The 17,462-nt window shown below is 34.1% G+C and overlaps 1 protein-coding gene across 1 annotated transcript in view; it reads right to left on the reverse strand.

Moving 5' to 3' along the window:
- The window catches only part of PREX2 (phosphatidylinositol-3,4,5-trisphosphate dependent Rac exchange factor 2), a 261,162-nt gene that overhangs the window by 130,875 nt on the left and 112,825 nt on the right, over positions 1–17,462 (reverse strand). Inside the window, exons 12-18 of the mRNA XM_037505649.2 lie at positions 15,274–15,377; positions 13,927–13,976; positions 11,321–11,396; positions 7,097–7,169; positions 4,395–4,537; positions 4,145–4,237; positions 2,186–2,334 (exon numbers count right to left, since the gene is read on the reverse strand). Of these exons, the coding sequence (XP_037361546.1) occupies positions 2,186–2,334; positions 4,145–4,237; positions 4,395–4,537; positions 7,097–7,169; positions 11,321–11,396; positions 13,927–13,976; positions 15,274–15,377 (688 nt within the window). The remainder of the gene's footprint in view (positions 1–2,185; positions 2,335–4,144; positions 4,238–4,394; positions 4,538–7,096; positions 7,170–11,320; positions 11,397–13,926; positions 13,977–15,273; positions 15,378–17,462) is intronic.

Raw genomic sequence — 17,462 nt, forward strand, 5'->3', positions numbered from 1 at the left:
AGATGAACTGAAAGTGAAAGATAACCAAAGAAAAGAAAAGGAAATAAATACATTTTCTGGTGAACATGAAACAAAACTAGAGGTGGCACATGCATCTATGTATTATAAATGAGAGTTCACTTCTGTTGAAAGAACTTAAATGAATGGTTGGTTTTGAATTGTGAAGAACTCATAGTGGACTTCAACTCTTTCTGAGTAAGGACTTTCTGTCTTAATAGTGCTACAGATGGTTGACCCTACTCTAATCTTTAAGATTATTAACATATTTCTTAACAAAATCTTTACAAAGATTCTGATCATAATGTTGGTACTCTCTCCCAAAAATCATCACTAGAAAACATACATATCCCATTTGGGAACATTATATTTCACCTCTTAAAGGAAGAATTAAATTTATACAAGAGGTCCATTCCATAATCAGTGGATCAGTCTTTGCAGAGTTAAGTCAGGAGGCAAGGGAACACAGGGGGAGACTTTCAGTTTACTTTATGATTGCTTTAGAATACTAAACCCTTATTTCTCTCCAGTCTGTCCTCTTCCTTTTATATATACTGAAAGTATTCAGATGTAGGCAATTGGTTGTCCTTGTCCTTAGATAAGTTTGGAAGGAAGGGAGAATAAGAGATCATAATTAGATTTGACAGAAGACATTGTTATGGTTATTTGCTGCCATCCAACCCAAAGTCTTCTAAATTAGTAACTTTTATGAGTTACACTCTTTAAGAGTGTAAACCATCAGTAGATGCTTAGGTATCTACCTTAAAGATGTAACCCTGTTGTGAAGAGACTTGGAGAAGTTAGTCCATTGCACTGCACTTGACTCTTAAGATAACTGTTGTGTGTATGCTAGTATGTTTGTGTGTTATGTATGTATACATTCATAAAATTAGGCAGGGAAGAATATCATACTATATTCACTTAGAATATTTTCTTAAGCAGTTAAACTTTTTGTTCTTTAAGTAGTGCCCTTCGTTTATCTTAAAAATAATGTAGTGGCTGGGCCTCCCCAGTGGCGCAGCGGTTGAGCGCTGGGTTGCGAAGCTGCCCGTGGCCTCTGCAGCGCCGGTTCGATCCCCGGCTGCTCCCCGGCCCCCCGGAGGAGGGTCCCACATGGTGCACAGACCTCTCCTGCCGCCCGCTGCTCCCCTCAGCAGTGTACTTTGGTCCTTCTGCCTGCTCTGCTCCCTGCTCTGGCTCTGGTGAATTCTCTCACCCTCCTGCACTTCTGACTGTACCCAGTGCTTGTATAAATAAATAAATAAACAAACAAACAAACAAATAAATCTTAAAAAAAAATAATGTAGTGGCTTATTGCTACTGATAAATAAGGAAATTTTAAATCTCAATTTTGATATAATCTTAGTATAGTAAAACATTACACTAAGTACTTTATATGTATTATCTCAATTAATTAATTGGTTAAACAAATAATGGTAGACTTGATAAGGGAACACTAAACTTACTGCCACTGAAAATAGAAAAGTCACTATCTTCCAATATATTCATAATAAACTGTTAATTTAAAAAGAAAGACAAATCAGAAAGCATGATTCTATTTTGTAAATATATGATCATGCATAGGTCATGTTACTTATGGATTATATGATTACAAGAAAAATGCCTTCTTAAAAAAAAATTCTGTTCTCCAAATTTTCTATACTATACATGAATCTCTTTCTAATCCTAGATAGACACATGGATAGACAATTTTTCTAAGAGACACATTTTTTAAAGGAATGAACACAAGCATGGAAATATATGTGACACAGTCTTGGTTCCACCTCCTATGAGCACTTAATTATAAATGGTGTGTGATCAACTCATAGCCCAGAAATACTTATAACTGAACATGGAGGAACAAGATCTTTATTCTCAATTGCTCTACCAATCTTCTTCACATAGTTAAATTCAACCTGACGCAGGCAAGGGAAATTTGGGCAACAAAAAAAAAAAACATTACTTTTGATGTCATCTGATTTCAGAAGGAAGCATTTTAGTACCATAAGCATGTAGTTTCTCCCATCATCTAAACACCAGTATTAGTGATGTTAGCGAGATTTAAATGTTTCAAATGAGATGCTCAATTTTAGACATTCACTTAGTTAAATTTTCTATTTTATTCATCTATGTGTGTGTGTGTGTGTGTGTGTGTATTTTTGTACCCCACATAAAGTATACAACTTACTCCCTTGGTTTTGTGCTCACAAGAACTCTTAGTGGTTTTCTGCTATTCAAGCATGATTTCAGGAAGCAATCCACTTCATTGAAAGGTCTCATAAAAACTAGGTCACCATTAATAGCAAAAATCTTTTTCCCAACTTCCATGCCAGCCATCTAAGAGAAAAATAGAAAAAAAATCAAATCATACATTAATAAAGAATCTATAATTTACAGAATAAGAATCTGAGAAGTTCATAAATTTTGACAATTTAAGGTATCTGCAATTTTTATACAACTTCACAATACAGAAACGTGAGTGAGACAATGTTATTCTCTTTGACCTAGTTTTAAACTTGATGACCCATCTTTACTGAAATTCTCTCCCCTACTTGACTTAAGACTGTACACCTCTCGGGACCTTCTTCTCTGTAGATTTTATAGTCCTTTTTCTTATTTCAATCATGTATCGTGTAAGTACAGTGAGGTCCCAGGTTAATTTTTTTCACTGTTTCCCATCAATAACCAATTAATTCAAGTAGCTTTGACCTCTATAAAGATATTGAAGACAAGCAAAGAGGCATCGCTAGCCAGACACAGCACTACTTTCTCCAGAATAGGAGAGAGGAATGGCCAGGAGTCCAAGAAAGAGAATCCAATAAGCAGAGAGTGCAAGATGCTGAACAGATGACAGTAAGATATCATCCCTCTATGCCATCAAGGTCACTGTTCTTAACCAACCTTACTGCCCATAAATTGCCTGCTGCTTGGGTTACCAAGTGAATGATGAAAACCTGGGAGACAGCATTAGACAGATGAATAGTGGCATAGACAGTGAAACAGACAGATGAAACTGTATTCCGAAGACATCCTCTGAAAACGTCTGAGAGAAGCATTTCTTTCTGAGAAAGTTAATAAAAGTAGTTACCCATTGACTACGCCCACTAACAGTTTGAGCTGACCAATTATTTTGTTTGAAGCTGGTGTGATGTGCATAAAGCTTTGTCTTAGTATCTGAAATGTTCATAAATTTTGACATTTTAAGATATCTGTAATGTTCTTATACAACTTAACAAAAAAGAAATGTGAGTGAGATAATGTTCTTCTATTTGACCTACTTTTGAATTTGTGTTTTGGGAAAAGACAATGACCTGTATAATACCAGATAGGAGATAGGAGGATGGGTGACAATTTACCACAAACTTTAAAGTCAGACTTCATTCATTTGCATACTTTACCAAAGATTTAAACATTGAGAAGTTTGCTTGAAGATGAAGCATTTTTATAAGCCAGGATGCATGGTAAGGCTACTTTAAATCTAACATACTTAGGATAAAACACTGGATAGTAGGTTCCAGGAGGGCAAGAAATTCTATCTACTTTGTTCATAGTTGCATTCATAGAGCTTAGAACACTGCATAGCATATAATAGGTAGTAAATAAGTATTTATGAATGAATGATCTGGAGAGTCTGTTGTTTAAAAGGCTGCAGAGATGAGAGAACACCAACCAGCACTACCTCAATGAGAAAATAATCAAAGCATCTACTCTACTTATGAAAGTTGTATTTATATAAAGGGCAGTGTAAAATGATAGGGAGCTGGGAGACACAGCCCTTGATTTAGTGGAAGAACTACTTGACATAAAAAATACAGTCTCAGGCTATGCAGTATCCACAGGGTTCCAGGCTGGAATCAGTGAACAGGGAAGTCCCAGGGGCACAGAATGAGAAACTTCTGTGCACAGAAAGTCAAGAGGTTCAAAGCCATAGATCTCTATAATAACTCCCCATAACTATCCTGAGCACCCAGACATGGCATCATCTGCCAGAAATCCCAATGGTATTTGAAAGAACTTCAGAGAGTGATTGTTTAGAAACAGTATTTTCAATAGAGATATTGAAAGATCAATTTCAATTTGTTTAGATTTTTTTTATATTTGCATGTCAAGGATTACAAATTTAAATAAAAACGTTAATTTATATTACCTCGGCATTAGACCCCTTTTCTACCAACTTTATTATTGGAACTTTATTTTTGTCTTCTAACCCAAAACCATAGCTGCCTTCATTGGATTTAATCTGAAAAGCAAAATATTGACATTATCAATAAAGCATCTATAAAAAAGTTACAAATGAAACAGAATGAAATAATATACACCATCGAATATGATTATGCAATCTGCTGCTAATGTCTATGCAGGAAGAAAATTTACACTTAACATATTAATAAACATACCAATAATGATTTTGCTATGACATTTTCCACAACTTTTAAATCATGCTTCATAAGTCGATGTTTCATATTTGAACCTTCCATTTCCTCATCCGCAAAAAAACGGAAAAGTAGGGGCTCATCTTTGAATTCACTTTTTTCAAGGACTACAGAAAGAGAGAGAAATTCAAATTATTTCAATTAGGTCAAAAATAAAACTTATTTTTCCATACCAATAGTCATTCAGTAAATTAATATATATCATATGACTTTAATTTTATACTTCTATCAGGGTGTGTGGGGTATAGTGATGCACACCTGAGGAGGTGTGACCCTCGTCCTCTGAATCACACACAGTGATGCATCCAATGCTACATCTTATTAATTGATTTATTAATTAAAATAAATAAGTAAAAAGACAATTAATATACAAGTGTTGAAGAATTTCCCATATTCTAGATTATCTTCAAACTGCAAATTAAAGTATGGAATTTAAAAGAAATTTATATTCCTAGAACAATTTACATTCACAAATACACCTCTGACATGTTTCTGTTTCTTTCCATACTTTCAAGTCAATCTTTCCTAATCTTTCCTAAAAAGTTGTTGAAATTTTAAGAAGTTTTTTTCAATGTTGGCTTTTTTGTACTTAAACTGTCGCTTTCCAGATTAAAATGCAAATTTAAAGAAAAGACTACACTGAATCAGAAAATGTATGTAATCAAAAACATAGACACCTACAGTCTTCTGAATCTGTAGTGAACATTTTAAGGATGCTTTTAATATCCTGCTCAGTGTTGGGAAAATCAAATGAGGTCCATCTTGCTCTGATGCGTATGCAACTTCCTCTATGGCCATTTTTATTCTAACACTTCAAACCATAAATCTTCTGGGTGAAATGTGACCTTAGTTTCCACTAATTCTTCATTCATTTCTGTTCAAGAACATTACTAGCAAATGACACTATTTTTGCAAAGGTTAGTTTTTTCCTCCTTTATCTGAACATTAATAATTTACTACAAATTCCCTAAGATTCCTGCCATAACCTGACGATATAAAGATTATGTATTTGGAAATCTCTATTTTTTATTTATCTACCCTTAGTACTTGGAGAGAAATTACTAGAGCAGGTTAAATCACTGAGCCAGGGAGAACAGAGGTCCCACGGCACAAGAAGGTTAGGTTTTATGATGAGACAGACCTGAGACCTGAGTCTAAATTCCAGGTCTGGGGCTGGTTGTAACACTGGGAAAGTTACTTAAATTCTTTGAACTTCAGTTTCCTCATCTGTAAAACAGGGGCAATGGACTTCTTAATCATGTCGTATAAAACTAAAATGAAGTAATAAAATATTTGCCAGACAGTAGCAATCAAAAATGATGGCAATTTTATTGCATTTTTTATTTTTACGGCGTTCCAACAAATCTTGTTGATGTTTGTATGTACTGATCTTTGGATAAAAGTCTGCCTGGCAACTTGAGTTAGCAAACTAACAATTATAAATTAAAAAGCAACAAAAGTCATAGCTGAAAATAGAAATGAGAACAAAGCTCAGATTGAATTAGGTCTCGCCTACATGACCTAAGAAATTTCCTAAAATTCACATGGTGTTTTTGCTACCACTGTTTTCTTCCACCAACCAGTCTACCTAAAAGAAGGGAGAGAGGAATCAATAAAGCCAGGCTTAAATTGAGCTGGTTTGCTTTACTGCCAGTGACTTATGTATAGGAAATGTTTTCTTTGTTGTTGTTGTTGTTTGTTTAAGATTTTATATTTTTATATTTTTTGTAGAAGACTGGGGTGTAGGCTTGAAGTGGGGGGGTGGGAGAGGGTGACAGGATTCATCAAAGACAGAGTGGGGAGCAGAACAGGCAGATTTACTGAAATACACTGCTGAGGGAAGTAGTGGGCAAGAAGGGAGAGGTCTGCTATGCCATATGTGGGTTAGTTCCCTGGCCGGGGATCAAAATCAGGCCGTGCTGTGATAGCGCTGAGACTTAACCCCTAGCCCACCAGGCAGGCCCAGAAATGTTGGTTTTTACTCAGTATTTAATAGAAATGTTTAGAATAAATTACAGCATGGCAATGCCTTAGGTTAAAGAGAAAAACAATTAAAATTTATGAAGGTGTCAGTTTGATATTACAGTCTTAATTACTATAAGGATTCTACGTATTACTTTGCTCTTCAAGAACTGTTGTTTCTCCACCACAGCTCATATAGTGCTCTAGAGACACTGAAATGTAATGGAATTCCCAAGAACGATATAACCAAGAATGCTCTCAAAATTACTGTGTCTTGTTGTACTTCCATTTTCATAAAAAGGTAACAACTTTCTGAAAATAACTGAAAAACAGGTACAGATGCTATCAAGTATATACTGATAAGGATATGTGTATTACTATTAAAAAGATACTTTTGGATTTGTGATGTTTTGGGTTTAAGATGTTACAACAGAAAGGGGAAAATGATGTCACATTTTTAGAAAGGTAAGGGGGATTAAGTCATCAAACAAGAGAGAAAAATTAATATTTAATTGGAATCAAAAAGAAACAGGTTTTTTTAGAGATTTTTCTACCATCACAGGAATGGCACAACATGGTAACTGAATGCAGATGTGGTGAGCCAACATGGACACATGGCAAGACCAAGTCTTGCTGGTTCATCTCTCAGTGACTTAAGAAAAACGTGAAATGCATCTGTATATTCCCAGAATAAAAAACCTTACCATGGTGCATAAATCCATTGTCACAGAGTCCGATGCCAAATATCATTGCCTCTTCTCTGGTGCGGCAATCCCCCTATTAACCACAAAAGCATTGTCCAAGTTAACAGACAACTGAAGGCTTTGTTGTGCCTTTTAATACATATGACAATTAATACATATTAATGCATATGACACACTCAGCACTATACTGACAAAGCTATTCCTATAATATAACATGCAATGCTGCTATAAACCCATGACACTTTTAATTGTTATAAAACATTTGCTTGATAATGAAAACATCTTTTGGCATTAAACACAAAACAAAGACTTAATATTTCTTGAGAAAAACTGTGTTTTACTAAACATGAAAATGTTACTAAAATTTATAAATTTATAAATGATCCTTCACTCTTGCTTTTTAGATCTTGTATTCCAATGTGCCAATGAAATATCCTATATATTGAAAACACATATGTAAAGCTAAGTAATAATCATTCTGCATGATCTCTGCTATCACTTTCCCTCCACCAAATAACCTTACTCTGTAAGGATTTCCAAAGAAACCTGCTAATCTAGGCTGATTTGTAAGACCCTAAAAGCAAATTGTTTGGCTGAAACAACAAATGCTAGTTTCTCTTCCACTTTTTTTGCTGAGAAAATAATCAGATTAAACAACTGAACCTAAAACCATGCCTAAGGCAAACTTTTCTATTTAGAAAGCATGTATTTTATTTATATAAGTAAGGATGCATATATATATATATATATATATAAATATGTATGTGTAGATGTATGTGTGTGAGTGTATATAACCTTATGTTTTACAGTTTAAAAACAAGATTTATTTATTTATTTATACAAGCACTGAGTACAGTCAGAAGTGCGGGAGGGTGAGAGAATTCACCAGAGCCAGAGCAGGGAGAAGAACAGGCAGAAGGACCAAGTATACTGCTGAGGGGAGCAGTGGGCATGGCAGGAGAGATCTGCGCACCATGTGGGACCTTCACTTACGGCCAGGTATCGAAACGGCGCTACAGAGGCTGCGGGCAGCTTGGCAACCCAGCGCTCAACCACTGTGCCACCAGGGAGGCCCTGTTTTACAGTTTAATATGTGCTTTCTAAAATATTATTTTAATTTTTCCTATTCCTGCTACTTATCACCAAATCTATCCTTTCTTTTATATGGCTTTTATAGCATTTCTGTGTTTACACCATTATGTACTGTTTCCTCATCTAAGTTATCATGGTTTTTTTCTGGACTTTCTCCAATATATGTGCTGCTATAGATAGATTCTCCTTTTTTTATAATCATAAGATATGAAAATTTTCCACTAGGCTTTTAAGACCTTCCATGCCAGGCTTCATTCTACCTCTTCAGCATCAACTTTTAAATAACCATACATTTCACTTTAGTCAAGTTGGGCCCCTACTGTTTCCCACAAAGTCATTCTCTATACCTGTCATCCATTTAAATTCTATCAGGCACCAAGACAAGTTCCACTTCATGCTGTGGCAGCTCCAATTCTGATTAACAATGCCTGTTAATTACCAAAGCACTTAATAATCTATGATTTCAGACAATGCATCTGTGCTCTTTAGCAAAGCAAGTTGTTAAGTAATTTTGATGCATTTATTCAAGAGATATTTATTTTTGTTGCCCACCGTGTGTCAACTGCTAGAGATAATACAGTAAAACACTCAAACACAAAACATTTCCCTATGCAAGTAAATCAAATCTAGTGAAGGATTAAAAATACAGTATATAAGTACCATAATCCAATTTAGTCAAACTTCTCAATTAGTTATTACTCTAGGTGCTGACACAAAAGTTAAACATGTCCTTGTCCTAAAGAACAAGTGATTTAAAATGATTTCAATATGTGGTACTAAGTATGACAGATATACCCAGGAAACCGGGGACACAGGAGATCCTGAACCCAGGCCAGAAGATCTGGCAAAGTTTCCTTGGGGATAATATTTTGGAGCAGAATCTTTTTTTTTTTTTTTTAAAGATTTATTTATTTATTTATACAAGCACTGGGTACAGTCACAAGTGCGTGAGGGTGAGAGAATTCACCAGAGCCAGAGCAGGGAACAGAACAGGCAGATTGACGAAATACACTGCTGAGGGGAGCAGCGGGTGAGATAGAAGAGGTCTGTCGAGCATTGTGGGACCCTCACAGGTGGCCGGGGATGGAACCGCCACTGCATAGGCTGCGGGCAGCTTTGCAGCCCAGTGCTCAACCGCTGCGCCACCAGGGGAGGCCTTGGAGCAGAATCTTAAAGGATAAGTAAAAGTTAGTCCAAATGACTAACAGTCCCTGGGAGGCAGAAACCATGCCTGCTTCCTGTTTCACTTGTTTATTTTAATCATCAAAGCATTTGCTTAAAAGTTAAATTTACAACAGTTTGTTTAATAATGACTGACATTTGACTGACTTCATAGATGCAGAGAACAGATAGGTGGTTGCCAGAGGCAGGGGTTGGGTAGTGGACAACTGGATGAATGGGGTCAAAAGGTATAAACTTCCGGTTGTAAAATAATTAAGTCCTGAGGAAGTAATGTACACATGATGTGCATAATTAAGACTGTACTGCATATCTGAAAGTTGCTAAGAGAGTAAATCTTGAAAGTTCTTATCACAAGGAAAAAATTCTATGTATGGTGATACATGTTGACTAGATTTATTGTGGCAATCATTTCACAATTGTGCAAATATTAAATTATGCCACATAGCTAGAAATATGTCAATTGTACATCAACAATTTGGATGTTTTACAATATCAGAATCATAAAGCTTAAATGATAGAGAATGGTATGTATAGTCATTCCAGTAAATAGTAAACAGATGTGAATATACAGAGAGATTAAGTATCTTGCACAAATTTGTGTAACTGCTAATCAGCACAACTGTCAATCACACTGCTTAAATCCCAATCCAGTGCAATTTTTATTACATGTAATTTCTAGAGACATGGCTTACAGACCAGTAAGACAACCAAAATAAAATAAATAATTTCAAATTGGTTCATTACTTATCAACTTAATTTATTCTTTTAATGCTCACACTTGAAAAATAAAAATGTCCAAAAAGAAAAAAATGTTGATAATTCACTTCCTGAGTCAAACTTTAAATACCTACAGCATTTGCTTCAAATAAACTTTTTTTCCAGTTTTCTAACAAAATTAACATTTCTATCAAAATTAATAGTGCATGAACTAGGGCTGTGTTTAAAGGTAATTTTCTGGTTTACTCTAAAATCTTAACCTCTAAATAGAATAAATTTAAATGCTATAAAATACAGAATAGTCTAGAACTTAATATCAGGTAATAAAAATCTCAAAGGTCATATGTACAAGTATATCAAATGCAAATTAAGCATTAATAGAAAAAATAAAAAAGACACATTTTTATGATTAAATACAAAATGTCACAATCCACTTGTAACAAAGGAAGTGGACCACTTGGTTAATACAAAAAGTAAACTGCTTATGTAATTGATTCAAATACCCAAGCATAATAACTTAATATTTCAAGCAAGTAATTTCCCTTCCCTTTTATATAAAGTTCCTCATAGTGGTATCACTTTTCATAGCTTCTTCTTTAATCAGTGGAAAATACTTGATTAATTAATTGACCTAGTATGATAAAACATTTTTAAAATTTTATATTTGATTATCTGTTATGATGGGCTAGATACCTTGATTTGCAAATAACACTATCTCAATATCAGCTATCAGTTCCTACATTCTGAGAAGCAGAACAAAAACAATGTTTGTACCTTCCTATACATATATATGCAGATGGGTGTTAAAACTCATACTATCAAAGCACAATTATCTAACAGAAGAAAGGTACAGGAGATTAGGATAACTTGCTAGGACTAACAAGCAGAATCTTAAAAACAAATCAGTGAACATAACATGTAAAATTTTTAGTATATGCACATTGCTATCTCTGCAGTTATTCAAATTGTGCTTAGTTTTTTGATGGATCTCAGCTGGTATTTTTAAAATATGTACATTTTCCTCTATAATAATAACACATAGAAAGTTAACTTTCAAGACTCTCAAGTCAGATTACCTAGGTTTAAATCTCAACATTAGCTATGTGATCTTGGTCAATTTATTCCACTGTGCTACAGCTGTAGTCATAATCTAAAAAAAAAAAAAAAAGTACCTAAATCACAAAGCTTAAAAAGCAATGACTATATCCCAGCAATTTCTATTTGTCTAGTTACCTGTGCAATTAACCAGTCTATCAGTTTGTTGGCCATGACCACAGATTTGTAGGTCCTTAAGTGGTAATCTTTATCTCTATAAAAGAAAAGAAACCAAAAGCATATAACAAGGGTATAAGTAAGCACAGGGGAATACTTCAAGTAAAATCAATGTGCAGTAGAAAAGTTTATTCACTGTAATCTGCATCAACTGTCCAAATTATGTGTAAATAAGAGAGGTTGACAAGGCATGCACAACCTATGAAAATTCTTTTTTCAACTTATACCAAGAGATCCTCAAGGATCCCAAAACTAGGACATTTATTTTACCTTTTTAATATGCAAATAGATGATTACAGTTAGAATACCCAGTAATAATGTAACATGAAATACAATATGTCAATAATGTAAGAATAATAAAGTAGGATCTCTTTTCATTAAAGCAAGACAGATTCTACTAAAGTATTTCTCAAAACTGGAGAACAGAGCAATCCCTTTTATTCAGAATTCCTTCTGAATTCTCCCAGAAGGCTGGACAGTACTGAAGGATAATTCCTTAAGCTTTGCTCTAGTGGCCTATCTTGAAATAGACACACTGAGAACCTTGTCATTAATTTTCTCTGATCAGAGCATGAACACAGTGATTCCACATTCCTAGGGAGCCAAGGACATTAATTGTATATTCACAGACTTACAGTGGACTTCCCAGACCTCAGAAATCTTTCAAAGTCTAGTTAGATACTAACAAAGGACTCACAAACAGTACTGGACCCCAATGACAGATCTGTAATTCATTTACTTTACAGGCCTCAATCAAAAGGGAATGGGAAAATGACAATCTTCTCAAAGCGTCAAAAATCCCAAACTGCTAACCACTTAAAGTGACAAATAATTATGAGCCATTTGCATAGATTTTTACTCTGTCCGTAATTTACAATTAATCTTTGTCATTTTATTGACTTCCATAAATGCATTAGATTACCCAAACATTAACAGTAGACGTTTTTAAATCTTTTAAAATTTATTTCCATGTTTCTGTTTCTATTACCTCATCACTCATTTCATCTTAGTTTTCATAAGCATGAATAAAAAGGAAAATAGTGGTATATTATAGACTACATGCAGGCCTGTGGATTCCTCAACAAAGAATTTTTCTTTTTGTAAACTGAATTCACATATATTAAAAGCATGACTATCATATATTCCATCTGTTTTATGACTTGTTTCCCATAAATTCCCTTGACAACTCCTAAACAATTGTCATTTCTAGCTAAAGAACAATTCCTTCTTATCAGTTCTCACAGAACGTAACTTTCTTGATAAGAAATCCCATATGGCTAAAATATATTTCAGAACACAATTTCTCACATATAAAATCAGCATATATGAGTGACATGGAAAATTAAACTGTTAATGTTTTCTATTAGCTTAGCAGAATAACAAGTAAGTATCCATCGTCCAGTTGTCATTGAGTAAGTAACCACTCTTAGTATTAAGTAATCCAAAATGTTTGTAGGGTGTCTGTGCTCTGAGCATAACAGAAAGTCAACAAGTATTAGTTTTTTTTTTTTCACCTCTTTCTACTTTGTGACACCTGTTTGTGAAAGTAGACATGGTACAGGAGTAATAGGTAAGAACCTCCTATCCCTCCAGAATCTGCAATGTGTTTACTAGTTACAGAGCATAACAATACACTTACACAGTAACATTGGGAATATTTTTTTTTAAACTCTGCATTTCCTTCAAATTGAAAACTAAGTGAAAAACAAAAAAACTGTACATCAAAATCAAACATTTAGATTCAACAGCCAACTTTGAAAAGTGTCATTATTTATTTTGGTAATAATACATGCATTTTAATTTTATTTTATATGATTTACTTAATAAACTCAAAATGATAGCTGGTCACTAAATTTAGTTTAACATTTTATCAGTTAGTGTCTATCGGTATATATTATAAAAGACAATAATATTCCTGAAGATCATAACACAAGTTTCAACATTTTCTACTTACTAAAAGAGATAAACTGATAATGAATCCTGATTGCTCTTTAAAGAAAAAGGTCTATCTCTTCAGAAGAAAAAGCATAGTAGGTAATAAGACTATATTTAATAGCTCTAAAATGATCTTAATTTTCAAGAGCAAAATCATTTCTTGGAGAAAAGACTATTAGAAGAAAATATTTTGAAATAAGATGCACAATCAAAACTTGACTAAACAACAAAATAATATGTAATTATAAATATTATGTTTTTTCAATTCCTCTCCCAGTTAACTGTTATTTATTGACTATTCATTAACATGGATTATTTCACTAACAAGCATATACTTTACTGTGAATTAGTGGGAAATAATTTTATAAATTTTTTATAAAAATTTTATAAATTTTTTATAATTTTAAATTATTAAAACAAAATTTAATTAAAAAATTAAAACAAAAACACCAAAAGAAACTATAATCAGAGCCTCAGAAAAACATGAATATTTTAAGATATATATTTATTTAAAATAATCATTAAGTGCAAAATTTTCATTTTTAGAAGAAAAACAAACCAAAAAGTACCAACCGAATAATACTCAACTAATAAGCAAATTAAATATTTCCACGTAGATTTCCCAAACTTACCTTATCACTGGAGTAAAAAGACTATGCAGACGGCAATATAACCTCACACCCTATTGTAAAACAAAGACATTTCAAAAGCAAAGAAAATCACTCAAAGTCCACATCAATGAAATTTCAAAACAAATGAATTTATTGTCAATGTTCTGGAATTATTTCAATCTTAAATTTAAATTTAAAAGTTGTTCAAATGCCATATTACATCATAAAAAATGACAAATCATTAAAAGCAGGATTAAATTGTGCCATGAATTTTTCACATACATATGATATATACATAAACAAATGGCATTCCATATTATTTTTCTTAAATTGTAAAATCTCTGGATAACAATGTGAACAGAAAAAAATCTATTTAGCAATACACCCCTATGATTTGGTCACTAAAAGACATCCTATTGAATGGGAAAAAATATGTGCATATCATGCATTGGGCAGGGTTATTTTCTTGATCTACAAAGAATTCATACAACTCAAGAACAAAATAGGCAGAAATAGCTAAACAGGTATTTCTCCATAGAAGACAATCAGATATTCAATACACAAATGAAAAAAAAATGTTCATTTTTACTTGCAGGGAAATGCAAATTAAAACCACAATGAAATACCATCCTACACCTGTAAGAATAGCCTATATGAAAAAGACCAGACAGCAAGTGTTATGGAGGATGTGAAGAAAAAGGAACCCTCATATATTGTTGTTGGGAATGTAAACTCGTCCAACTACTATTGAAAACATTATAAGGTCTCTCAAACTATTAAAAATAGTTCTACCATATGATCCAGCAATTTTACTCCAGGTATTTATTAAAAAAAAAACAATCAAAGGGATATATACACTCCTATCCTTGTCTGAGGACTATTTACAATAGTGAAGATGTGGAAAAAATGTCCAATGATGGATGACTGGATAAAGAAAACATATAGCAATAGTGGCGATATATAGAGATATATAGATATACATACAATAATCTACTCAGGAGTAAAGAAATATGAAATATTGCTATTGGTGAAAGTGGGGAAGTTATGCTAAGCAAAATAAGTCCAGAGAAAGACAAATGCTGGATAAATTCACTCATGTGGACTACAAAGAAACTAAGCAAAGGACAGACAAATTCAAGCCAAAACAAACCCGTAGATTTCGACCACAGAACTAAGGCTACAGAGGAGGTGTGAGTAGAGGGGAGCAGGGCAGCCAGTGGACTATGGTGGATGGTTATTGGTATTTTCGTAGTGGGTGTAGTGCAGCAATATTCATTTGAAAAGGTATGAACCTGCACTCCTTAAACATATAATGTTGTAAACCAATGTCACATCAAAAAAGAAAAAGTTTGTGAGAGATATCGTTACCTTTGAAATCACATCCTGCATCTCATTTCTTGGATAAAATGTTCCATCATCATAGCGAAATCTATATAACATCTGTTCTGGTTTGAACTGATGTTTATCGGTCACTAAAAACATAGGAGCAATGTATTAAAATATTGACAATCTAAAGAGTGTCAGATACAGACAAAATTTTGAAATATATATTCCCAAATACTGAAACTTTCAGTTTTACAAAGGAAAACTGAATTTATTTTTGTTTTTCTAACAAAGGAATAGTAATCCCAGTATTTTGACAGTAAGACTCATAACAGCAGTTCGCTATTTATTTGCAATTTCCATTTAATGATTCAAGAACTAATTTGAAGTTAGCAACGTTCAGATAGCACAATATACATATTTGTGCTTTATAGTATACGTATATGAATATGTGAGTTTGTGTTTTTTATTTCTCTACAATGCCGCAAAGTCAAGCAAAAAGCACCCTTCAAAGAGCAGATACTCCAATTGTTTCTGAACCCCAGAAGTGAGTATTAGCATCTATGTTTTACCCCACTGCCATCAGGCCAAGACCACACATACATTCATTGCCAATTATTCTGTGACTAGATCTCAAAAGTAGGTAATGTTATTTTAACATGTAACTGATTGCAAAATTTTAACAGTTTTCTTATACTAAGAAATACTTCTATTACATGTCACTGAAGATTATTTTTCTCAGTGGCAAATGTGACTGGTCATCTTTTGCTTCCATCCTTAGGTAGACTTTCAAATTCATAAAGACCCCATTAAACTTCCTCTAAAGTTTTCTTCTTTTCCAGGACAAGTTATTTTCTAAACAGTCTAATAAAGAATGACTTCCAGAAAGGAAAGCCTCAAATAAAAGCTGAAACAGTTTTAAGTGCTGTCTTTACAGTCAATGCAATGTTTATAAACGCGAGAATTTGCTGGAGTGGTTTCTATTTTCATGATTAGATAGAAACTTTTGATCTTTGCATATTTTCTAAAAATGTTGAAGGAGGAGAGAAAGCTGTTAGCATTAACTTTTATGCACTACATTTGGTAAGTCTAGACTGGCAACACACACACACACACACACACGCACACCCCACACACACACACACACATACATGTGAGAAGTTTTAGCTATTTTATCCCAACCTATGCAAATCACATTCATGGCTTGTGGCCATAAAATTGATACAGGATTGCTGCCACGAAAAGATAGACAACAGCCTTTTCGTACTTTTGTTTCCAGATCAAGCTGAAAGGAGAAAAGCATATGTGAAAGACAAATAAAACCGAGAAATATATTTTGAAATCCAATGGCATGTTTCAAGATGAATAATTTATTTCTCCTATACAATATACCTACAACAATTTTTGTAAGATTCATTGAAATAAATTTTTGTCTCGGTATTCCAAAATTCTAGGATGTATAGGACCCAAATGTCTCTTTCCTGGCACAGTAAAAGAAGCGTTAGTTTCACCCATTCAAAATGGAGTGCTTAGGGCCTCCCCGGTGGCGCAGCGGTTGAGCGCTGGGTTGCGAAGCTGCCCGCGGCCTCTGCGGCGCCGGTTCGATCCCCGGCTGCTCCCCGGCCACCAGAGGAGGGTCCCACATGGCGCGCAGACCTCTCCTGCCGCCCGCTGCTCCCCTCAGCAGTGTACTTCGGTCCTTCTGCCTGTTCTGCTCCCCGCTCTGGCTCTGGTGAATTCTCTCACCCTCCCGCAGTTCTGACTGTACCCAGTGCATGTATAAACAAAACAAACAAACAAACCAGCAAACAAATAAATAAAGCATGCCTCTATAAAAAAAAAAAAAAAAAAAAGTTAAAAAAAAAAAAAATGGAGTGCTTAGGTGTAAGACAATCTCTTGTGACTTTGATAATCAATCGGGTTAGTCTCTAACTCCGAGGTGTTGCCTTGGAAAAACAGTAAACAATTTTGCATCCAAATCCACTTTCTCAACTTCTCCAACATGGAAAATGGGTTTACTAACGGATGAGAGTTCAGGTGATCTTGTGAGCAAGGTTTGTTCATGCCATCTTACAAACAACTGTGTGATGTCACTGCAATGCACTGGGGAATATTTAATAATTGTCTCTATGGCAGGGGAGAAGGAGCTGTAATATATAGCATTCACCAATTTCTGTTATATAAATTCTCTAACTGGGCAACATGAAGCTACCAAAAACAAATGTCACTGAACA

Source organism: Talpa occidentalis, unplaced genomic scaffold (assembly GCF_014898055.3).
Source record: "Talpa occidentalis isolate TD23 unplaced genomic scaffold, MPIMG_talOcc4v2.1, whole genome shotgun sequence".
NCBI lineage: Eukaryota > Metazoa > Chordata > Mammalia > Eulipotyphla > Talpidae > Talpa > Talpa occidentalis.